The following is a 25,467-nucleotide window of genomic DNA, read 5'->3' as shown; positions in this document are numbered from 1 at the left end:
AAGAGAAGAAAAATTGTCATCAGCCTTTGACCTGATTAATAATTAAAACTGCTGAGTCTGAGCTGCCCCTAACAGCGAGGTGCTCCAAAACCCCAGCAAACTTTAACAAATAACCAGCCCACTCAGGGGATAGAGGAAGCTTTTTTCACTAGACAAACTGACAATTAGCCACTATTCAGATCCCCCTCTCGTCTTAGCATATTGGTTCTCCTTTGAAAGTGGCTCGGCATGGGGTAGAATTTTTGGCCTTGAGTTTAGAACTACTGTGCATAAAATCAAAGCAAGGAAGCCATCAGTTGAGAGAATAGAGGCTGTTTGGGGATTAGTGATTTCGGAGTTAGATTTCTAATAACTTGAGCGGTGGGTTAGGAATGTCCTCCAGGAGCATCAGGCAGTCAACACCATGGGACATGTCCCCACATTGAACTGGAAAGCAGTGAGTCACTGCCCTAGAGGGCGGAAGTACAAAATGGCATGAACTGCAGCTCAGCAGCGCTACATGGTAATCTGCCTTTTGTAACCGCTGCAGGCTGCATCTGACGCTTACAATCTTGGGGTTACATGTGAACCCCCAAGTGGGGCTCAAAGTTTTCTCCCCAAAGAGCCACAAATACAGGCATCCCCACATCGGGGAACCATTCATCGAGAACAAAGGGAGGAGAGTGGGTGAGATGGGAGAAGGGAGGAGGGGGCAGGCATTCAAACTGCTCATTTTCCCCTAGGAAGCATAAGGCCCAGCCACTACGGTGGGTGAGCAAAGCAAATTGGTAATGGGTGATCCAGATTGCATCGCAGAGTCTTGCCTGCTTTCCAGGCACTTACTGAACTTTATAACTCTTTTGGGGGTAAGGCACAAAAATCCAGGGTTTCTTATTGACCAGTGGGGGAGAGGGAGTTTGAGCTGGCTGGTCCAGGTCTGCTGCTTTTCCACAATACTGTACTGTATTCCATCAAGAGATTTTATTTTTAGTATTTTTTTTAAAAGGGGGGAGGGAGCTGGAAAATCACGAAGTGAACAGCAGCTGCAGGCACTTCAAGACTGCAATAGCCCAGCCTAGAAAGTACTAGAAAAATCAGTTTTTCAGCGATGGAGAAGGCAGAAGATAGAAGTGGGCAGTTGGCTGCTCACCCTAGGCACGTAAAGGGGAGGAGGGCAGTTCTGTGAGGATAAATTTCCTTCTTATTTCTTTTCGTTTTAATTGAAGTATGACTTACAAACAGTAAAGTGGATGGTGCATAATGTATGGCTTGATGAAAGTATATATGTATTCGTGTCATCACTAGTCAGACCAAATGTAAAGTATTACCACCACCCCAGAAGCTTCCCTTGTGTCCCCTCAGTCAATATGCATCCATCCTCTAAAAATAGCCACTGCTCTACCCTATCTCAGGATAAGGTATGCCTGTTTTTGAACTTCATATAAATGGGACCATAGAGTATGTATTCTTTTGTGTCCATCTCCTTATGCACAACATAATATCTCTGAGATTCGTCTACGTCGTTGTTTATTTATCCATTCTACTGAAAGGACATTGGTGTTACTTCCAGTTTTTTTTCTATTATGCGTAAAGCTGCCATGAGTGTTCTTATACACGTCTTTTGGTGGATGTTAGCACTCATTTCTGTTGGGTATATACTCGAGTGGAATTGCTGGGCTGTTTATTTATTTAAAAAAAACAACCTGAACTCAAGGAGAGCAAAGACAACATCCGTCTTTTTCAGTGCTATATCCCCAGAGCTTGTCACAAAGTAGGTACTCAGTAAATATCTTTGGAAAGAATATTGATTAAAATGTCATTTTGGGGCTTCCCTGGTGGTACAGTGGTTAAGAATCCGCCTGCTAATTCAGGGGACACAGGTTCGAGCCCTGGTCCGGGAAGATCCCACATGCCGTGGAGCAACTAAGCCCATGCGCCACAACTACTGAAGCCTGTGCACCTAGAGCCTGTGCTCGGCAACAAGAGAAGCCACTGCAATGAGAAGCCCGTGCACCGCAACAAAGAGTAGCCCCTGCTCACCGCAGCTAGAGAAAGCCCGTGCGCAGCAACGAAGACCCAACGCAGCCAAAAATAAAATAAATAAAATAAATTTATTTTTTTTAATGTCATTTTTTTCCAAAATTAATGTACAGATTTGATGCAATTGTAATTAGATAACAAGAAAGTTTTGATTTGGGAAGAAAATTGAATAAAATGAACTTAAAGTTACATAGAAGAATAAATGCTTTAGAATGGCAAATAAAAACATGAAAAAGAAAAAGGGTGAGATTTGTCTTACCAGATATCAGAATGTACTATAAAACTACTGTAATTAAATCAATTCAGTATTGACATGGGAATAGATAAATGTATCATTGGAATAAAATAGAGAACCCAGGAATAGACCAAGTGTGTATATGTGAGAATTTACTGCATGACATAGTTGGTATTTCAATTCCATGAAAAAGGATGGATTATTTAATAAATGGTGCCAAGACAACTTCCATCTAGAATAAGATAAAACTGGACTCCTATTTTATACCACATACAAATAAAAACTCCATATAGATTAAAGACAAATATAAAAAATAAGACAATAACCTTGAAAATTTAGGAGGCTACATGTTCAATATAGGGGTGGGGGTTGGGTGGGGGGGGCTTTGTAAACCAAGACTGGAATCCAGAAGCCATAAAAGAAAATATAGATATATTTTACCTTGTAACTATAAAAAAAAATTTGTATGGCAATAAATAAAATAAAGTCAAAAGACAAACAATAGATTTGGGGGAAAATATTCATAAGGTATAGGACAGACAGATAATTAAAAACAGCTATAAACAAAAAGGTTTTATAAATGGACAAGAGGGAGACAAATAACCCAATAGAAAAATGAGCAAAAGCTATTAGAAAGCACCCCACAAAAGAGCATATTTAAATGGTCAACATGCTTAGGGAAAAAAGCTCAAAATTATTAGTATTCAAAGACGTGCAAATTAAAGTACAATGAGATATTATTTTATACCTTTCAAACTAGCAAAAATTGAAATGAGGCTAATTTCCATTGCTGGCAGGGATGAACAGAAAAAAGTTTTTACATTGCTGGTAGAAATGTAAATTTCTACAATCCTTTATAATCTGGCAACATCTTTTGAAATTGAAAATATGTATTCCCTTGATCCATCAATCCTACTCTTATATCCCACAGAAATGAAGACACCAGTACATAAGGAGATATAGGTATATACACATGTATGTATGTATGTGTGTGTGTGTGTATGTGTTTCAGCATTATTTGTACTATCAGCATTGTGTATTTGTACTGGCCAATTCTCCCCCTACACCTCCACCCCAGAAAAAAAACTAGAAACAAACTAAAATCCATTAATAGAGATCAGTGGTTTGCTAGTTAAAACCATTGGAAAAGCCCTGATTTGTAGCTTTTGCATATTCCTATCATGTAAATATTCCCACCATGCCCAATTTCAAGCTACCATCCTAGTGTCACTGAATGCCAAGCTGGGAAGAGATGTGAGCAATCGACTCTAGAAAGCTGGGGGCTCCAGCACAATCCCACCATGAATGAATTATAGCAAACCCACACCTTGAGCTACTCTGCAGCCATTAAAAATAATAAGATCATCCTATAGAAGTTTACTTGGTAGATTTCCAAGAGATATTGTTGAGGAAGAAAAACAAGGGGGCAGAAAATGTTTAAGATGACATAATTATATTTTTGTAAAACATCTATCGACAAAGAAAAAAAACTCTGTGTGTGTGTGTTCTATTTATATATGGTCGTAAGAATATGAGAAGAGGGGGAGGGCAGAGACAAGGAAAAACAGTAAAAAAAAGGACACACTTATGCATTATATATCTGTATAAAAGTAAAATTATTTTTAATTTACAAAAATAAAGATATATTGAGCCTCTGATACATGCTCAGTTCTATACAAGGCTCCTGATAATATAGGAACATGTGAGACACGGTTTCACTCTAGCTGGAAATGTAAAAGCAAAAGTCACAGGGCAAGTTATTTTCTCCTATGAGGTGCAAAATAAGTGCCACAATAGAGGGATAAGTAAAATGAGGGTAGGGGCAAGAAAATCCCACAGGGAGAGCTTTTTTTTTAAGTTAAGGCCCTCCTTGGCGCCAACTTGCTGCCTGGTCCAGGTTTCCTCCACTTTCTTGCAGCGGGCCCTGGGGACCGGCGGGCTTTTGTCTCCTTAGGGAGGTGCCTTTGCCAGCCTCCCCAGCTCCCCCATCCTTGCTGCCCCCAAAGACAAACCCATTTCATTTTAAAGCTTCTGCTGCTTTACTGCTACTGGTTTACAGCTAATCACCATGGAAACTGACATGGAAAAACATAAACACCACAAATGCGGAAGCCACACAACAGTTAAGAATCACACAGGTGGGACTTCCCTGGTGGCACAGTGGTTAAGAATCCGTCTGCCAATGCAGGGGACACAGGTTCGAGCCCTGGTCTGGGAAGATCCCACATGCCGCAGAGCAACTAAGCCCGTGCTCCACAACTACTGAGCCTGCGCTCTAGAGCCCGTGAGCCACAACTACTGAGCCTGCGTGCCACAACTACTGAAGTCCGCGCACCTAGAGCCCGCGCTCTGCAACAGTAGAAGCCAGCGCAATGAGAAGCCCGCGCACTGCAACAAAGAGTAGCCCCCGCTTGCCACAACTACAGAGAGCCTGTGCACAGCAATGAAGACCCAACACAGCCAAAAATAAATAAATAAATTTAAAAAAAGAATCATACAGGTGTCACCAGGTTTGTTTCCCAGGCCTGGCTGTTGACTCCTTTCTAATATGGGAGCTGGAAGTGCTCACTGGGCTGCCTCTGTCCCCTTTCGTTCGCTTTCCCAGTCTTTCTCTCTCAGACCCTCTGTCTTTGGGTGGCCAACTATTCACCAAGCAAGGCCTACTGACTTGCCATCAGCTTTACCTTGGGGAAGGATCCTTCCACCTCAGAGGAGTTCTGCTCTTCCACCTCTCTTTTACTGGGTTTTGTTCTCTGTATGACACACCCACAAATACGCCAGACAGGTAATCTCTGTGTCTCCAAGCCCAGGATTAGCTAAAGCCCAGTAAATCCCAGTTGGCCCCAATAGCCTTTGCCTTCAGGAAGCTCCAGACCCTGATGAATTCTCCACCCAGAGAAGTCTCTCATCTGTCAAAACCCTTCATCGCCACCCAATACCTCCACCTCCCCAAACTCTGCTATCTCCTCACTGCCAACTAGCCACCTCTTGTCTTGCTCTTCTCTTCCAGTGGTTTCGCCTTCATCCCTAGACTGTCAGGAAACTGGTGAGCATCCTCTGCCTGGTGTTGGCCATCTCCCATTCAAGCGCAGCTTTAAGAACTTACTGTGCTCACTATCTTTAATGGATCACGTCCACATTTTACATCCATCCAGTTGCCAGAGCATTTACAGAAAGTATGACTCATGCATGAAAATGGCCAGGAGGCCTGTTTACATAGGAAAAAGAAGTAGGGTTTCATTTGAAGGTCTGCATTAATGTCAATCCCAAGGGATCAGGCCAAGCTGGAAAAGAGAAAGAGCTGGGAATCTTAATAGTTAGATGAATACCCACCAAGCCCAGCTGGACAAGGGGACAAGAAGAGTGTGGCCAGAGATCAGAGGTGGCAGCAGAAGGTCACAAAGAAGTCATGGGAAACTGCAGTGAGTAAGTGTAAAAATGTTAAAAGTTACAGAAATATATAATGTAGAAATTAAAATTCTATCCTTCAGAGATAACCACTTTTAATCAGAGGTGTATTTATCCAGATTGCTTTTTCTTCATAGATGAACATTTGCTATGTATGTAAAGTTTTACAAAGTCAGTATCATTAAATCATGGCCAGACTTAGAACTTAGGCAACCCTAAACCTGAAAATGGTTAGGATGTCCCCTACCCCACCCGTGTTTCATTCAAAATAAAAATACTAAACAGTAAAATAAGCATATGGAGGTCAAAGTTTTTATTTTTCCTTTAATTATTATTTCAGTATTTTTAAAATATATATATACATATACATTCTTTCGAAACTGCTTTTTAGCTTTCTTGGCACCCTAAGCATATGCCTGATTTACACATTGTCATCTAATACTACATATATTACACATTGTCTTGTAACTTGTTTTTCTTTTTCACGTAAGATGTATCTTGGGCATCTGTCCATGTCAGTATCTAAACGTTATTGTGACTGGCAGGTGTGGGCTCCTCTCCAGAGAAAAAAAGGATCTTTCAACTGCTGGTGCCTGTAGCCAAGGGTTAGGATCTTGGAGGAATTTTATGGCTTTAATACACTAACATTATAACCAGTGACAAAGAAGATTCCTCCAGATTCAGAATTGAGTTCAAGCAAACTGAACTGCCTTCAAACCTTTATGGAAAGAGAAGAGATATAAATAAATAAATTGACTCATTCATTTAGTCACAGCGTAGATCAACTTAGGAGCAGTGAATATCCTCATCATAATTAAGGGTGAAGGTAAAAATCAGAGAAAGTTCATTAATAGAAGTTTTTCCTTTATGTTATCACTGTTGGAGAGAGAATTTAGAATTAGACTACATCTTGATTTGGTTATTTAACTCTTGCTTAAATATGGTGCTTTTGTTACTGATTTCTAATATTATTGCACTGTGGACAGAGAATGTTATTTACATGCTATCAGTTCTTTGGCATCTTGTTGAATCCTGCTGTGACTTAGAACATGGTCATTGTAAATATTCCACATGTGCTTGAAAAGAATATATATTAAAACTGCAAGTTTGTCCACCATCCTGGGTGAAGGAAAAAATCAGGAAACTAAAGTCCACATTCCTAATTTGAAATTAGAACTGAGGGACAGGTTTCCAATAATTGTAAGTCCTGAAATTTGCCTGGCTGAAACCCTCAAAAGATTTACAAAAAAGAATTTTTTTTAACTATAAATGCTTTTTAAAACTTTCAAACAGAATAAAAATTATAAAGTGGAAAGTAATAATTCCCTAATACCTCTCCTAAGTCTCAGTCCCAGAGGGGGGAAGTGGGGCAGTGTTAACTTTTTTATGTATTTCCTTCCAGACACTGTCTATATACATACAAGAAAATGCAAATACATATTAACATGCCTCACCTTAAAAGGAAACAGCATATAGAAATGGGATTTTACATATGTATATTGTTATGCACTTTGCTTTTTTCACTTAACATACCTCAGGCATCTTTTTATATCAGCATATTTATATCCTCTCCATTCTTTTTAATGGCTGAATGGTATTCCATCATAAAGCTGCTCCATAATTTGTTTAGCAGTCCTCTGTTGATGGACACTTGGGTTGCTTCTAGTTTTCTATTACAGACAATGTTGCTATGAGCAACTTTGGTTCACACACGAAATTGCTGCTGCTTGGCTCAGTCCTTTCTCAGGGCAACTGCTCCCTTCCACTGTGTACCTCACTCAAAGCTCTCCTCTTTTTTCTTTGTTGCAGACTCAGGTGTTCAACCTGCTACCCTCTCCTTTGGAGGCTGCCATTCCACCCACCCATCCTAAGCCTGGCTAAGGAGCAGCATGGAGTTACCTAAGCTCCCTGTTTTGCTGGTGCTTCTGATGACTAGCACACAGGCTTTTTTGGTTTTTTGTGTTCTGTGCCATCACTCCAAGAAACAAACACAGAATAACAATAAGAACAAATGTGGGATGGTAAAAAGCTTGTAAAGTTTTTACTTTAATAGTTCCTGGCCCTGGTTTCTGTCTACCTTAAGAAACAGTAAATGGAATACCTAATTTCCAAGGTTTACCAACACCATTTCTGATCCCCTAATTAGGAAAAGTCATACTGATTCTTTTTCCATAGTATTCCTTCTTCCCCAACCTGCAAATGTCTTATTTCAAGACAACACTTTACAGGGACTTCCCTGGTGGTCCAGTGGTAAAGAATCTGCCTTCCAATGCAAGGGACACGGGTTCAATCCCTGGTCAGGGAACTAAGGTCCCACATGCCGCAGGGCAACTAAGCCCTCGCGCCACAACTCGTGAGCCTGCACACCACAGCTAGAGAGAAGCCCACACACCACAACGAAAGATCCCGCCTGCTGCAACTAAGACCCGACACCAAGAATAGATGTGTCCGCCAGAAGATGTGGCTGGGGGCTTGGAAGTGGTAGGGGCCATGGGAGGGGTTGGTGTTCATCCGCTTGCGGAGGAATGCCAGGTACTTCAACTTGTTTCTATAGAAATTGCCAGAAATGTTGATGCCCTCACAGCGCACAACCACCACCTTTCGACCCAGAAGCACCTGCTTAGCCACGATGGCCGCCAGGCAGCCCAGGAGATGGCCTCGGCCATCAAGAACCAGGACCTGTCCCTCCGCCATCTTCGGCAGCCGCCTGGGAAAGCCAAGAATAAAATAAATAAATAAATATTTTTTTTAAAAGAAACGTTTTACGGCCCTGAAGACCCTAGACTGGGTTCCCAGTTCCACAGTTCTCTGTCCTGTCAGTTGTGGTCACCCCTGAGCATTTGCTCCAACTATAGTTTTTCATTATTATGCAACATCTGTAGGTAGGCTGCAACATTCTATGACTAATAAACAGCTTGAAAATGTCAGAACTTTTAGTCCTAAAGCCAGCTAATCCTGGGTGAGTCACACATAGCCTTCTGGTACCTGTAATATAAGGCCAGCAGAATGCATAATTTCCCAAGCCCTGCAGAGATTAGGTGATGGGGGCCGCACAAAGAGGGGGCAGATTTCAATGAGAGAATTCAATCCCAAGGCGAGCTTTGGGTATGAGTGCCTCATGGGTCGGTACATCTGTGGACACCTGTTGTTTTGCCATTTGTTCTGCTGAATTGGAGACACCCAGAATCCCCCAGGCTGAGCCCTTGACTTTCACACCTGTCCACATCTGAATTTTTCATTTGTGATCTAAGCCAGCAGCACTCCAAGGGCCTCTAGAAAATCAGGCATGGCATTTCTAGGCTGTGCTCTAAAAAACAAAAACAAAGCATATTTTCCTGCTCCCAACTACCCAGGAAAGGTTTGTTTCTATTCTGGTCATAAGAACACAAAGTGAGAATTCTGTGCTTGAAAGACTTCAAAAAGAGAACATTATGGAAAATACCATCTGAGGCCCCAACATGGGAAATTGGATTCTGGAGGAATCTTGGAACGGATGGTTTGTGTTTACCACATGTTGAGACCTCAGACTGAAGCCTGCATTTAGGGTGAAGAGAAGAGAGAAAGTGCAGATTTGGTGAGTGGCTTGGAGAGGACTGGAGTGGAATTAGCACAGGTTTTTAAAGTGCTAAGAATGTTCTCAGATTCATTTAATGTAATGTATTTTTCTAATGCCTCCACTTATTTCTGGTATGGTAGCTAGGTGGCTGGGATGGATGAGCTGGGGAAAGAAGGAAGGAAGCGGGGGTCACTACTGACCAAGAACTCAAGCCAGGATTAAGTGAACAGTGGGAGTTACTCCTGAAATTATAGTTGGGGATGCCCAAGTGTCACCTAGGCTAACATTGCTCCTACACCAAGTACATCCTCTTGCCCTAGGAATCTCCTTCTGAGGAATTGGCCTTGTGTCAGGAAATCAGAGGAAGTTAGGACTGGACAGGAGACATACTGGGGGAACTGACCCAGCTGTAGGAGCTAGCCCCCTTGGAGGATGCAACACCTCAAGGACAGTGGAAAAGTGTTTCAACGTTCTCAGTCCTAATTCTGAAAATAGCATTAAGATATCCAGAGTGGGTGGACAAGGCATTCATGCAAAAATACTATGTGCCTACCATGAATAAATAATGGTTATTAATAATGGGTTGTTAATAGAGATAATCAGAATTAACCTTTACTGAACACCTACTATATACTGGACACCATTAGAAGCACTTTTTTTCATTTATTGTGATAAAGAATACATAACATTTACCATTTTAACCTTTTTTTTTTTTTTTTGACTGTGCCATGCTGCTTAAGGGATCTTAGTTCCCTCACCAGGAATCAAAACCGCACCCTCGGCAGTGAAAGTGTGGAGTCTTAACCACTGGACCACCACGGAATTCCCTAACCATTTTTAAGTGTACAGTTCTGTAGCATGAAGTATATTCACATTGTTGTGCAACCATCACCACCATCCATCTCTAAACTTTTTCATCTTTCCAAACTGAAACTATACCCATTAAACACTAACTCTCCAATCTCCCCTCTTTGCAGCCCTTGGTAACCATCATTTTACTTTCTGTCTTTATGAATTTGACTATCGTAGGTGCCTCGTATAAGTGGAATTATACAGTAATTGTCCTTTTGTGACCTGTTTATTTTACTTAGCATAATGTCTTCAAGGTTAATGCATGTTGTAGCACATGTCAGAAATTTCCTTCCTATTTAAGCCTGAATAACATTCCATTGTATGTATATATATATCACATTTTGTTTATCAATTCATCGATTAATCAACACTTTAGTCGCTTTCACCTTTTGGCTAGTAATAAGCACTTTATATTTATTAACTGATTTAAAACAAGCGGATGAGATAGGTACTATTATTATCCCCACTTTACAAATGAGGAATCTGAGACATGGAGAAGCTAAACAACTTCCCAAACAGTAACAGAGCTAAGATTCAAACCCAGACAGTTTGGCTTCAGAGCCCACATTCCTAACCACTCTGCTATACTGCCTTTTGAGACCAAGAGACAGAGCCCTGTTCTATCGACGCTTCCAATCTAGAGAGAAAACATATACACAATAAATCATGTCAATGCAAAGTCATAAAGACTATAGCGGAGCTATAGTGCATATAACAGTTGAGCAAGGAGCAACCAGGTCTCTTTAGGGATGTCAGGGAAATTTTTTCTAGGAGGACAAGATAGCAGTACGAATTGGGGTTCACAAAAGCCCAGAAGCATGAGTGAGGCAGATGTGTTCAAAGAATGGCCAGTACCATCGTTCTGAATGGGTGGATGTAAGATGTATGGGGGGGAACAGCATGATGGCCTCACACAGGTAGAGAGGGATCAGATCATGGAGTAGCTGGTATGGTATGCCAGAGAGTTTAGGGCTTTAAAGTTGGTTTATTTGGTAATTCTGTTGTTGATGATGATGTTTTTGTTTTGCCTTGTTTCCCTGTAATGAATTTGGGAGTGGCATGCTCAGATTTGCTTGTTAGAAAGATCATTCAGGCTGCAATGTGGAAGATGGAATGAAGAAGGGCAAACTGAAGTCAGAGAGATCAATTTGGAAGCTGTTGCAAGAGACTTTGCAAAGGATGATTAAGACCTGTACTGGGGTGCAGCAGGAGGGATGGAAAGGATTTTTGAGTATTCAAAATATGCATTTTTTAAATTCTACAAACCAATAAGAAAAACACAGGAGCTTATAAAATGGGTGAAATATAGAAATAGGCAATTAACAAAAGAAGAATCCAAATGACCCACTCCCAAATGTATGAAGAGATACCCAATTAAGGGAATGCAAAATAAAACAGTGAGAAACCATTTTCACCCTTCAGATTAGCAAAAATAAAAAAGGATGACAATATCAAATATTTGAGCAGACATGAGGAGAACAGTGCTCTCATATATTTCTAGTGGGACTGCAAATTAATTCAGCCATTCATGGAAAGCAATTTGGCAGCATAAAATAAACTTGATAATGCAAATACCCTATGACCCAGCAATTTCCCTTCTGATTATATAACCCATAGAAATTCTTGCACATGGGTGAAAAGAAACATGTACAGAGATGTCTGTGACACTATTGTTTGTAATGGACAAATAAAATGTTACATATGAACTGCATACATAAATAAAATGTACATGTGTGCATATTTTTTAAAAAACATATACAAAATAATCCTCTATATTCCTTATGATGAGCTATACATGTACGTAAAAACTGAGGAATCTGAGGCTTGTGGACTTGAAAAACCACAGGAGTAGGGGAGAAGGGAATTAAACTGGAGTGTCAATAAAGAGAGACTTAGCTACGCCTGTAATGTTTTATTATAAAAATAAAGAAAACCAGAAAAGAGAAGTAACTGGTTAAAATTTTAACAGTCAGTTGTGAGTTCAGAATGGTGAATATGTGTTTGTAATATTATTCTTTGTATTGTCTATATCTTTTACATTTCTAAAAAGAATCAAATATGGATGGATGGGTAGGTGTGTATATGTGTCTTTAAGAGAAAAGAAAGGATACAAGTGATATTTAACAAAACCATTGACTTGATGACATAACAGATGGGGGTTGAGGGTGAAGGAGGGGAGAGATTAGTAAGACTCACAGGTTTCTGGTTGGAGTGACAGGTGAGAGAAGATGATGATACCACTCACTGAGATAAGAAATACAGGAGGAGAGAACATCAAATCTGGAGGTCAGGGAGGGAAGATAATTAGTTCTATTTAAGACACGCTGAGTTTGAGAACCCAACAACAAATGTTTGTACTACCAAATCCCTGGTCAGGCAACATAACTTAATAGGCTCCACGCTGCCTGAAAGGGGCAGGTAGGAATAGGGGTGTCAGTGGCAAGGTTCCACAGAAGGGAGATGAAGGAGAAATGAGCAGATGCTAACAGAAATAGTGGAACGTATCTGGCGAAGTCTTCATGGAAAGCAATTAATGTAACACAGTCTAACTTTTCATCAAAAACCATTGACCTTTTATTTTATGATAGATAGATAGATAGATAGATAGATAGATAGATAGATAGATAGAGATAGACATATGTGTTTCTTTGGAAAAGTAATATATGCACCTGGTAAAATATAAATTTCACAAATAGGGGAAAACCTCTCTCCAGAGGCAACTGCTGTTATGAGCTTATTTACCTATGCTCAAGTTAGACACTTAAAAGGACCAATGGCTGATGTCTATCAAAATATAAAATGTATATGTCCTTTGACCCAGCAATTCCCTTCCCAATGTATCTGAGAGATATGCTTCTATGTTCACAAAGGTGGATGTATAAAGGTATTTGTTGCATCATTATCAGTAACATAAGGCTGAAAGGGAACTAACTAGGCCAGCAGTGGGGGACTAGTCAAGTAAATTATGGCAGATCCATACAGTAGAATACTATGTTGCATTAGGAAGTTATTTGGAAAGCACAGCATCCTTCCAGAGATAGTCTTGGCATATACACACAAATAACCCCTTTTATTTATACAAGCAATAACATAATATATGTATACACTGTAGCATACACTGTTCTGCAACCTAATTTTTCACTTAACATATTTTAGAGATTATTCCATACCAGTTTATATTGTTTACAAGTGTTGAGAGTTCAGCTAAATTACTCCATATATTGCTGCCTTGGCATCCATTTTGTGTGGCCAAGCAGCCTGCGGGGTCCTTGAACTGACCTGATTCGCGTACTTATATTGTCTACCTAGCCCCTGTAGACATAAATGTGAGACCCCTCTTTGTAATTCTTGAAGCCAGAAATCTAGAATTTTGTGGGAAATCTCTTGATTTTTAAATGTTACCCCATATCTTTAAAAAAAAAAACAAAACCTCTTTGGGAGCTAAAAGAAGGAGATGAAGGATGGCTCCTTCAGGAGGCCGTCTTACCATGCCTCGCATAGAGGGTTCAGTATTTTGGTGCTGTGGAAGTTTACAGCTTAAGGACAGTGGTAGTAGAATGACTCTGAAGAGGCAGGTCTGAGCCCGATAAAGAAAGGTTTTATGGGTCATGATAGGTGTGATGAATTCTGGGAAGAGCATTGCAAAGGTGTGAGATCAGATGTACTATCCTCAACAGACTCTCTTCTTTCCAGGGTGGTGGGGTTTTATGTGAGGGGCAAGTTGGTCAAGGGATATAAGGTCTTTCCACCTCTTTTGTATCATTCTCCCTTCTCTCCCATTTCTCCCTCGCAGTCTCAAGATTACTGAGGACAAGGAGGGATCTGATAGGACCACTTCAGCCGCTCCTCCCCATCTTGAAGCTGTTACAGCCCGGGAGGGGTAAAGGAAAGCTTCTTTGGAGAGACAGTCTGCCTCTCTCTACAATCCTCCCCCACTCCTGGAGGGTATGGTCTTAAAAGGGCATAAGGGGAGCCGGAGTTATGTCTCTCCACCAGCAGGAGTGACCAAAGAAAGCCCATCTTTTGCCCCCCAAGCAGCTTCTGCTGTTCATTGCCACCAATACACAGAAGTGTGAAATATGAATACAGATTACAGCAACAACTTTCAAATGTTTATGCCACCACCTACAGTAGGGCCACAGGAATACCTTTTATATCACTGCCATATAAAATATATATGTACAACTGAATAAGTAAAAGTCTTGCAAAACACATACTCATACACTGTATGCAGTGCATCAATACTCTCTATTCCATTGTCTCTCTTTCTTTTTTCTTTTCATGTGGTCTGTGACCCATTACACCAATTTCAAAACCTAATGGGTTGTTAACCCAGTGTGAAAAACACCTGATTCCAGGCTGGAATTCCCAAAACCAATATTTCCCAAAGAGTCTTTTATATTTCAGATGTATGGGTAATATCTATACCTACCACCAATAGAAAACAAGAGGTCTCTAGAAGAAACATGGAGAGTTTTTTCTAGATATTATTCAGTTATTTGTTAATTTTGAGAGTTAGCTTCCATTTGAAAAGATATCCCTTTCCAAGTGATACTGATTTTCCACTTGTGGAAATGATTTTTTCTTCTAAAATAAATGTATTTAAGTTTAAAAAGTGATTTACAGAAAAATATTAATTAACTATTAATATAGGAAACATTCAGGTATGTCAAAATTTACAAATATGTTACTTGTGCCCTAAAGTGTGGGAAACTCTATCTTGCACCATTCCATAATGAAATAACAAGAAACTTACTTTCCTTAACATTAGATCTGCTTCTGCACAGTTTTACTAATTACTCCCAGGAAGTTTAGGTTTCATGACATGACATTATGTTATATTACATTTGGCTTTTCCCCAGCAGCCCCTAAGACCCAAGCTAGTGCTTTTTCCAAGCACTTGTTAGGCAGTTTTGAGTTCAGCATCCATTCACAAAGTGATTTGTGCAGATCTTGAGATGCTGGAGCTCGCCTTCCCTCCTCCAGATCATCACGTGGTCTTTCTCTGTCAGGCTTTCAAGTTAATTATTTCCTGTTTTTCTGAGTCTGTTCCTTATCCCCTTTCCCAGGTCACCCTCTACCCTCCCCTCCACACACACATTCTTGGCCACCATCAAGGCAGCTCTGCAGCAAACCCATCATTGTCTCTCGCCTGCCGTGGAGCACCTTCCAACAAGAGCCTTGGGCTTTATTCCAGAGTGCAGCAATCTCAGAGCAATAGTATGTCATTACTGTTGAATCAAAAGGTAGAATTCCCTGCTTATTAGTAACATTCTGCGCAACTTACTGACCTTTTGTTCTCTTAGCCCCTGCCTGCTAAGGTACAGCTTGAGCCAATCTCCCTAAGTTGTTTTCTCTCTGTGACTGCTTGGATCTCTGGCATCAGCTATATTGTCACTCCTCTCAGGACTCCCACGTTGGGCTTGAGGCTCCCAGCAGATTTGATCTGTCGTGCATGTAACATTGTTTCTGCGGCTGCCCCATCCCTTCCCATCAAGGCCAGAGTCTGTGCTTCTCCTATTGCCTTTAACAGCTCAGGGTGCTAAACTGAGCTGAGGGGTACCCCATAGAAGCCTCAGGCCTAGAAGCCACTCCATTCCTGTGATCTTTGCTTCCTCATCCCCATGCCCAGAAATCTTTTCCAACTAGCCTTTTATGGTCATCCGGCATTCATTTCTCTAAATTACTTTTCCAATCCTGGCTGAAGTTTTGTCTTAAATCTCTAATTCAGTCTTGTCTACTTTATTCATCATCTTCTTCCCCCAGCCCCACCCCAGTTTTTCTCTCCCCTGGTCTCCTCACGTGCAAATACCTGGTTCTTTAACATCTTTCACCTGGTGTACAGATTCCAGGCCATCTATTTCCAGCCCACTACAAAGTAATGTGTAAAAATCCCTTACATTAACCATGTGTGTGCACACAGTGTATGTACGCATGTGTGTATACACATACACAAACACACACAAATTCAAAGTGAGAGAAGGGATATAAACACATAATAGACCGACCAGCACTATTTGGTGGGAGGTGGGGGGGCGGGGGGGGGGGGCGGGAAGAGCCTTAGTAGAGGCTCCCGGCAGTTCCGGTTGGTATGTTGAGCATATTTCACCCTGCAACCCAAATCTGTATCATTCTCAAACACAGTTTAAACAAAGAAGAGCCTTAATGCTTATTGAGGATTTGGATAACTACTTCACTGTTAGGAAGAGATTTTTTAAATTGTGTTTTCATTATGACTCCATCTCCATTTATTGATCAAGGGATTTCTTGCCTCACTTAACTCCATAATCTGTTGCTCAGATTAAGAAAATCCGAAAACTATTGTTTGGTAGCACGAGTATAGACTTTAAAGCGACACCTTGGAAGCTGGATGATTCAAATACTATAATCCAAGAAAAGCAACTAATTGATTATGCAGAACATGTTTTTATGCATCTCTTTTTTATGATCTAAGCATGCAATGAAATGAATCAGATTAAATGTTTTGTAGATGTGCTGTTATAGAAACAGGAGCTTGCTAGTGTAGTAACATCCAACAGAACACGATAAGACAAGAGATTGGAAATAATATGTGTGAAACGTCCTTAATAAACAAACATATAAGTCACTATTCATTCAACACATTTTGAGCATTTATTATATTCTTTTTTTATCTAAGAAACAATGCTAGGTACAGTAACTTCTCAAGTATTAGGAGCAGAAAAATGCCCCTTATTTCAGTATTTCCTTTGTTGCATCCCTGCTACCTAGTATATACCTATGGATATATACTTTGGGGATGAATGAGAGACCTGTACGTTCAGTTTACCTTCTATCCTCCACTTTGCCACCCTGTTAGCCACTTTGTTCCTCATTAATTCTTCCTCCTGAAGGCTAACGGGGAAGGGAAGGAGGTGAGCTTGAGGCCAGTCAGGCATGCTTAGCTAGCAAAGCAGTTAAATCTTGAGTACAATAAACTTTAAAGACCCGTCTAAATTCCGTGTCATTTAAGATTTTGTTCCATCCAACTGATTGAACAGGCCTGACAGTTAAGGCTTGAACAACCTTGAGATTGATATTTTGGTTAATAGTTATTATAATATCTGATCTGTCTCTGGAAGATTTTGTAGTAAGTTAAAGTGTAAGAGTCTGTCTAAAGAACAAGGGAAGGGAACATTAATTTGCCCAGTACTTATTACATGAGAGACTCTGAGCTGTGCACTTTGCATTGCTTACCATTTTTATGGTTTACAATTGCCCAGAAAAGTAGAATGCCCATTTTATAGATGTGGAAACAAGCTCAGAGATACTCTGACCAGCCTCTCAGTTTGTAGGGAAAACGCTAACAGCCTCCAAAGCACAAGCCCTTTGCAAAGGAGGATTGGAGGCTGCTGGCAGTTTTCACTAAACTATGCTCTCCACACTTAACATGGGTAATTGAAAGCTGAGCCTATGTTCCTTTCAGAAATCTCCCAGGAATCTGGCTGCAGAGGTTTTATGGATAACTCATTTCAGCAACTGAGAAACAAAATGCGTTTGTGGAATAAAAATAGTCTTTATTTCAATGAGGTGTTTTTTCTTCTTTAAAAGAAAGAGAAAAAGGAGCCACCCCCAGCACTTAGCAAGAATCCTCACAGAATGAACAAGTCTTCAGATTGGGCTGTGCAGACTACCGAGGAAATGGTGACAGCATCAGGGCACTTTGGCCTAAGATGTTAAAGAGAAGATGTAATGAACAGCTGGGGATTTCTGAGGCACAACTGTGTGACACTGGAAGCCCAAATGTTGGCCATCTTCATTGAGGACAGCTACCGAGCTCCGGGTTTGCCTCCCCCCTCGCCCTCTTCAAGATGGGTGTCGCCAGCTGCCGCAGCGCGCTCTGCTACCCGCGCCTGCCAGCGCCTGCCCGCCCCCACGCGCCCGCCGAAGCCGACGCGGCCCGGAGGCCGCGGCGCCCCCACCCACGCCCCCCGCCCCCCGCCCCCCGCATCCCCGCGTCCCCGCGTCCCCGTCCCCATCTCCGTCCCCGTCCCCATCTCCGTCCCCGTCCCTGTGCACGTGATGGGGGGCAGTCTTCCTTCTCTCCTCCCCCTCCCCGAAACCCCGCCTTTCCCTGAGAGGCTGCGGCTTTCTATTGCGCCACGACAGGAATGACCGCCGTGCCAGCCAATCAAAACGCGACGCTTCAAGTAAGACCCGCCCCCTGTTGGTCCTCAGGTTCCTTCCCGCTCACACCGGAGTCACTTCCGAAGAGAGAGAACCGCCATGAAGAGAGAAGGGGGTGCCGCCCACCTCTGCTCCGACAGCCTCCCCGAGTCCCAGCAGCAAGACGGCAACCACGCACCCAACTTCTCCAGCCACAGCACATGCCGCCGTCGCCAGCGGCGCCGACATGACAAGGCGCTGCATGCCCGCTAGGCCAGGTTTCCCCTCATCCCCAGCCCCGGGGTCGTCGCCCCCGCGCTGCCATCTGAGACCCGGTAGTACCGCCCCTGCTGCAGCGGGAAAGAGAACAGAGAGTCCTGGGGACAGGTACCGTGCAGAGGGCTTGAGAAGGGGCCGGGGCGCGGGGGCAAGGGTATGAGGGAGGACTGCGGACGGCCGCTCTTCCAGTTCCCGCCATCCTCCGCGAGCTCAGGCCTCCGCGTCCGGGGCCTGGCAAACCACCGCCCCGCCTCCGCGCGGGGGCTGCTGGGAGCTGGAGTCTCCTTTTCTGTAGTTGGGACGCTGTTCTTGGTCTAGTGACCACAGCCTGGATGGCTACGGACCACCCGCCTTAGGTAGAACGTGATTTTTGTCCTTTACTTTAGCTGGACCCGGGGCCCTGACTGCTAAATGCATATTTAAGTGGTTTTCTGTACGCTCTCAGTTTTACTGATTCTAGTGGTTGAATAGTATAAGCCTTTTCTGTATTGTGGGTGAAATTATGTAAGATGTGATGAGGGAAACCCTTCCACGAATTGCTTTAAAGTCCACTATGCACGATAAGTCTTAATTTAAAAAACATACAGATTTGGAATGTGATATGTTTTCTCCTTCAGTAACTTTACGCCTCTCCAAGAGGCCAGGTTTTTTTGTAAAGATTTTGTGGGAGCTATGTAATGAGATGGGGAGTTTAATCAAATGAAATCCTCTGACAATAAAACATGTTTAAATTCTCTACGCACTTGGTACTGTCTTTTTTATTTTAAGTTTAAAAGCTTGTAACATAAGTTTAACAGTAAATTTATCTTCTAATATTGTGGTACAGGTCCACAACCCCTTATCTTAATTCAGAAAGCTATGAAAATCGAAAGTTTTCAATAAGTTTGGCACCACATCTAACTTGGCAGCCAAACCTGACCAGAACTAATGGAAGGCTATAGATGGTCTTTATCTCATTAGGTGTGAGTGTTCGTAAGTTTTGTTGGAGAAATATTAATGTGTTTGCTTACAGGGTGCATTCTCAGACCCCACTGGGGGCTTTACATAATGCATCTAAAAAAAAAATTTAGAATTCTAAAACACATTTGGCCCCAAAAGTTTCAGATAAGGGTTTGTGTGCTGTTACAAATAATTTTTTAATTAGTTATAATTAGTTTAATTAGTTATAAATAAGTAATGGACCTTTCTGTGCATATGAACTTAGGGGACTGTTCTTTCTTGAAAGTCACATTCATGGTTATTTTACAGGTTTCTTGTATGTTTTACCCAAAGCCATTTTTCTCTTAGGTGTATTAACCAAAAAGATGTAATACTTTACGGAAGAGATACAGAGTTACTTTTAGTAATTAACTTAAAAACATTCAGTATTGTTTTGAGTTAATTAGCTGCTTTTTAGTCCTTTCTCATCTCTCTTTACTCAACCAGTAACTGAAGGCATCATCCTTCTCCCCTTTGCAGACCTCTAGTATTTCTTCTTTTACCCTCTGATATAATTTATTTTATGAAAAAAATGCATACATTCCCACTCATTCATTTCATAGCTGCTTAGCTTTTCTACCAGCATCTCAAACAAACATTGTGGACTCTCAGTAAACCATTAAGAATGGGCATTGCTATTCTAATGTGGCAAGTAAAGAGTACAAGATGTAGAAGAAGCATAACCTTCAAAGGACTTGGATTGTTCAAGTTTCCTCTGAGCATTCCAAGCTCATAGTGGACAAATATTTAGGGAAACTCATCTACTGCTTATTTTCTTTCAGCTAAAATGAATACATTTTAGCAAAATTTGCCAGAAAGGTGATTTGTTGCTCAACATACAATAACATCCCTCTATGCAGCTGACAACTCTAAACACATGAACAAATCAGAATACAAATTATGGTAATATGGTCCTACTTCACTTTGTGTTCATTGTAGGATGCAGAAACCCTTAAAAATTAAAACAGTTTGGTTTTTGTTATTGTTAACTTTCTCCTTTTTCTCTGTTTTGTGTTTTTCCCAGGCAACGCATTATTTTCATAAATATCTTAAGAATTCTTAGTAAAAAATTAAGATTTTGAAACACTATTCATTCCAGTTTTTGCTGTTACTTAGATTAACATCTAACTGTAGTGTATAAAGAGTATAGTGTAAGGTTAGAACTTGATCCTTTCTTCCTTTTGCCCAGTACACTCTTCATCTGCCTCTCCAGACCAGCAAAATCACCCATATTTGCCATTCTACCATCTGCTCTTGTTATGAGTCTGTTCAGGTTTTACTTAGTTTTTATAATCTCCATTATTTGTTCAGCAAACATCTATTGAGCATTATTTTGTACCTGGCACTGGAGATATCAAGGAATAGGATCAGATACCCTCAAGTTCTTTTCTTCTCCCACACAGCAGCAAGCTTTTTAGTCCTAGGAAATACTCTACCAATTCCTTAGATCCACACTCCAGTCTTATCATTTTAGTACTATAGAGTATATAAACCTCAATACTGCTTTTATAAATTTACTCCTACAGGAAGTGCTGAATTTAATTTAAAAATTTTTTTATAATCAGCTTAGCAAAGCATTATTGTCATTGTCAGAACTTGATTAAACCAGATAGTGAAATTCAGCCTATAGTCTATAAATCTACTAATATTCTCCACTTAATCTGAATTATTGAAGTTTTAATATTTGCTAATGTGATCCCATATTAGTTATGCTTTTATTTTCAGGAAGCAGTCAATTATAGATTTCTTCAAACCAGCTTCAAAACAAGGTATGTATACTGTTAATGCATCTTTTGTGGGATCTTTTGGGGAGGAAGATGGAGTCAATTTTTAAATCTACTCTAAACTCTTATGAATTTGATTAAACATGGTATTCAAAATAGAAAATATAAAGAAGATGCAGTGTTGTTTACAAAGATAAGTTCTAAACATCATGAAGAAACTGTTTGCTGTTACGCTTTCTTAATTGAAAATATTCCAGTCAATAATGTTCATAATGTATACTATTTCGATTCTGTATTAAAGTAACTTATTTCATAAGTGGAGCTATAGGGAGCTTACATGATGTAACAAAAGGGAGCTTTGTGAAAGTAAGGCTATTAAATCATGTCTTAATTTCCGCCCCCAATAATATGTGTATCATTTAATTATCAATTTGAAAACTTTTGTGATAGCTTAATATTTTAAGTATAATAATTTATAATAAATATACAAATGTAATAGTTTGTGCTATTTTTAATAACATACAATGTGTATGTGTTTTAATTGGCTATTTAGATAGACATATGTTGGATTCTCCACAAAAATCGAACATCAAATATGGAGAAAGTGGATTGTCCATCAGTGGGACAGAGCAGTTTGAAAGGAAACTATCCTCACCAAAAAGATCTAAACCCAAAAGGGTGCCATCAGAAAAGAGCCCCGTCTTAGAGGCATTCATGAAAGGTGTTAAAGAGCACCATAGAGATCATGGTGTACATGAGTCACGTCAGCCTTGTGTGTCACTGGCCACCAAATGTCCAAAGGCAGTTACAAAATACGTTCCTCCTTCATATCTCTTGTCAAAAGAGACGAAGAAAAAACATCAGTCTCCAGAGGGAAGGAAGTCACATTTCATTCATGAAAATAGCAGGGAGAAGAATGATGGAGATCGAGGCAAAATCAGTGCAGATTCTAAAAAGCAGGCCGCGGTGACAGAAGCTGACATCTTCAAGAACAGCTCCAGAAGCCTTAGCAGCAGGAGCAGCCTATCCAGGCACCACCCAGGAGAAAGCCCACTGGGAGCCAAGTTCCAGTTGTCTCTAGCTTCTTACTGCAGAGAAAGAGAACTAAAGAGGTTGAGAAGGGAGCAAATGGAGCAGAGAATCAACTCAGAAAATTCTTTCTCAGCAGCAAGCACTCTTTCCTTAAAATCCTCTAGTATAGGAAGAAGATGCAAACCAAGGCAGGAACAGAGTAAACAGAATGATGTCACAGCCGGAAATAGTAATCTTTCAAACCTGGTATGTGCAATAAATGCTGAATTAGCTTGGCTACTGTTTTATCGTATTTAGAATACTAAATCCAAAAATGTTTGATAATTGTTAAGAAACAATTTGGTACCTTTTGTTAGGGAAATACTGATACACAGTTTGTATAGAAGCTAGTTTCATTAAATTTCCTCCAACTGTCCGTCGAACTTAGTAAAGCATTGTTTTTTGCCCATAATTTTTTCAGACCAGGAACAAAGATCTTTCTTAATCAGGAAAGTAAGCATTTTTTTTAAGACAAGTACAGTCATTTTTAAGTTAGGCTGCACTGAAGGGAGATTCTTAAGGGAATGGAAAATCTAAAACAACAGGAAATGGTTTAGAAGAGAGGTTCTCAAAATGTTCTTGTACTAGCAACATCAGCATCACCTAGGAACTTGTTAGAAATGCAGATTCTCAGGCCCCACTCCAAACCCAATGAACCAGAAACTGTGAAGTAGAGTCCAGCAATCTGCAATTAACAAGCCTTCCAGATTATTCTGCTGCACTTTAAAGTTTGAAAATCACTGGTTTAGGTTATATGTCTTAAGTAGTTGAGTATAGGTCTTAGAAAACTTAGAATATGATGAAAACTATCCAGATACATCTTAAGCTCATCAAACTTCTGTTTTGAGAATTAGCATAAAAGGTGTTCCTGTCCCCTGGAAAGTCAAGTTGTTAAGTACATCTGTATCAGAAAGCTTCTCTACATACAGAGCAACTAAAGGAAGATGAGATATCAAGAAAGTGCTATGTTGATAAGATACTATGAGATTTTAAAACCAGATGGACCAAAAATAAACCAAACTATGACATTCTAAGAGTGAATGGAGTTGTATTTTATACTGCTGGAAAATTATATTTGTAAACTCATGGGTTTGTTTGCAAGGAATTTGGTGCCTTTACCAGTGAGATTTGCTAATGATCAATAGAAGTTAGTAACATTTGGTCCATTTTCATAACATTTCAGTGTTTGGTGGTGTATCAGTACCTAAACAGAAGTGTTGAAGAGTGAGTTGTAGCCATTTGATAGGCAAATGTTAGGCTATTTCTTTATTAAAATAATAGTAGTACAGTGCTCTAATATTAATCTTGAGCTATTAATAAAAATTTCTAAATTTACATTATGAAAACTGACATTTTTACATATACAAATGTACTTCATTTTTATGAAGAGACTTAAGAATTTGAAATATTTTATTATAGAAGTTTGGGTTTACCTCCAAATTTCGTGCTTGCTTTATTCAGTCTAGAAATCTGTGTTTAAATATTATGAAGAAAAGTTCACATTCTTGACTGCTCCCAACTCCTAATTAATTTTTTCTCATTTTGCTAATAGGAAAATGGACCTCTCTCAAGAAAAAGATCCTCTTCTGATTCATGGGAACCTGCTTCAGGTAGAATCAAAATTTTCAGAATTTTAAGTAAATTTGCATCTTAATGGCACTGTTTTTTACTTAAATTTGTTTAAATATGCAGTTTCCTTCCTAGAGGTAAATTGGGTGTCTCAGATTAGTTAAAAGTTTGGTAATGTTATATTCAGAAGGAATAGTTCTTGAATTCAGTATGTGTAAACAGTGGTTTGTCTTGGCTCTTCTCTGCCTTCTTCGAGAGTTCCTAACAATGTGCTTCTCATATTGGTACTCAGTGTTCTATTTCTGAATCCTTGGCTACATTAAGAAGCATAATCTTAAATTCTTGGAATTATGGACTGAAGTCTTGATATTATAGATGCTTTGTTTAAGTTTGAAACTGTTATCAAGGTCCAAAACTGTTTCTTAATATTTCAAATACAAAGGTCCCTTTTTAATATCAAATTCAAGGACACCTACATGATATTAATTTGTACTTTCAGTAACTGTTGATTGAGAAAATACATAATAACAAACAGCTACTGTTAATTCAGTAATTGTTAAAGTATTCTTTTTAACTAGAAGATAGAACAGTGTAAAATTCAGACACTGCAGAAATGTATAACATAGAAAATGAAAGGCCCCCGGAAATGCCAACTGTTCAGAATAGTCTGGTGTGTCAAATTTCTTTTTCTGCTATAACTGCAGACTTTGAAAAATGGACTTTACAAATTTCCACAATCAGTAAGATACATTGGACGTACTGATAATAGCCAACATTTATTGAGCACTTACTGTGCACCATGCTTTTAATCATTTGATTCACATCCTTATAAGGTGGTTACTTTTAGAGATGAAAAAACAGGTACAGAGGGACAGTTCTGACTCATTCTTCTTCAGGTTTCATGTAAAACTTTGTTTTTTATACATTGTAGAGGTGTACTGCATTTTGACCAAGTGATCTTGAGTCTTAAAATCCAACTGCAGCCAAGGCTGAAATCATATTTTACTGTTGTAGAAGGACCTTCTAGGATAAAAGAATAAATTTGAGGTTTTATGTGTTTTTTTTTAATTTTTAAAAATTTTACAGTGTCGTTGGTTTTAGTGATCAAATTTTAGTGGATTTTGACATTATAGTACAAGAACAGTAATTTCTCAGCCATGAGCCATGAGATTGCTCCTGTACTGTGTTACATATTTGTAAAACTAAATAAATGATCACTTTGCACTGAGGTGAATGGAAAACAAAATGTCTTTAGGCTACCTCTGCTAGTATAAGGGACCACTGGTGGTGGTGTTGCCACCAAGCTGTTCAGCATTTTTTTCTCTGATAATGACTAAGATAAAAATTCTCTTCAGTTCATGGGTTTGCAGATTTCATCAGTGGTGACTAAAGTAGTTTCCCATACACTGTTTCCTGCATTCTTGAAGACTGCTTGAAAAGGATGCTTTCTACATATTTTCAGAGGCAGGTTTAAGATAATTGCCTTCACTTGCATTTTATTTCTAATATGTTTGCATGTTTTCATAATCCTCATTAATAATTATGGTGTTGTAACCTTAGTAAACATACATTTATACTTCAGTTGAATATCAACAGAATATAAAGGGCATAAGGGGATTTTTCACTCTAGATAACATGAAGAATGTTTATCT

At 39.9% G+C, this 25,467-nt stretch overlaps 1 protein-coding gene across 2 annotated transcripts in view; it reads left to right on the top strand.

Annotated features, from left to right (window-relative positions):
• Window positions 1–18,340: 18,340 nt before the first annotated feature.
• SLF2 (SMC5-SMC6 complex localization factor 2) overlaps window positions 18,341–25,467 on the top strand; it is a 41,613-nt gene continuing 34,486 nt past the window's right edge. For both annotated transcript variants that reach the window (XM_059899976.1, XM_059899975.1), the window contains exons 1-4: window positions 18,341–18,581; window positions 21,177–21,220; window positions 21,729–22,453; window positions 23,799–23,856. In XM_059899976.1, the coding sequence (XP_059755959.1) occupies window positions 18,442–18,581; window positions 21,177–21,220; window positions 21,729–22,453; window positions 23,799–23,856 (967 nt within the window). In that variant the 5' untranslated portion in view covers window positions 18,341–18,441. The remainder of the gene's footprint in view (window positions 18,582–21,176; window positions 21,221–21,728; window positions 22,454–23,798; window positions 23,857–25,467) is intronic.

Source organism: Balaenoptera ricei, chromosome 16 (genome assembly GCF_028023285.1).
Source record: "Balaenoptera ricei isolate mBalRic1 chromosome 16, mBalRic1.hap2, whole genome shotgun sequence".
Taxonomy (NCBI): domain Eukaryota; kingdom Metazoa; phylum Chordata; class Mammalia; order Artiodactyla; family Balaenopteridae; genus Balaenoptera; species Balaenoptera ricei.
The sequence above is the reverse complement of the archived record's forward strand: the minus strand, read 5'-3'. Positions and strand labels throughout refer to the sequence as shown.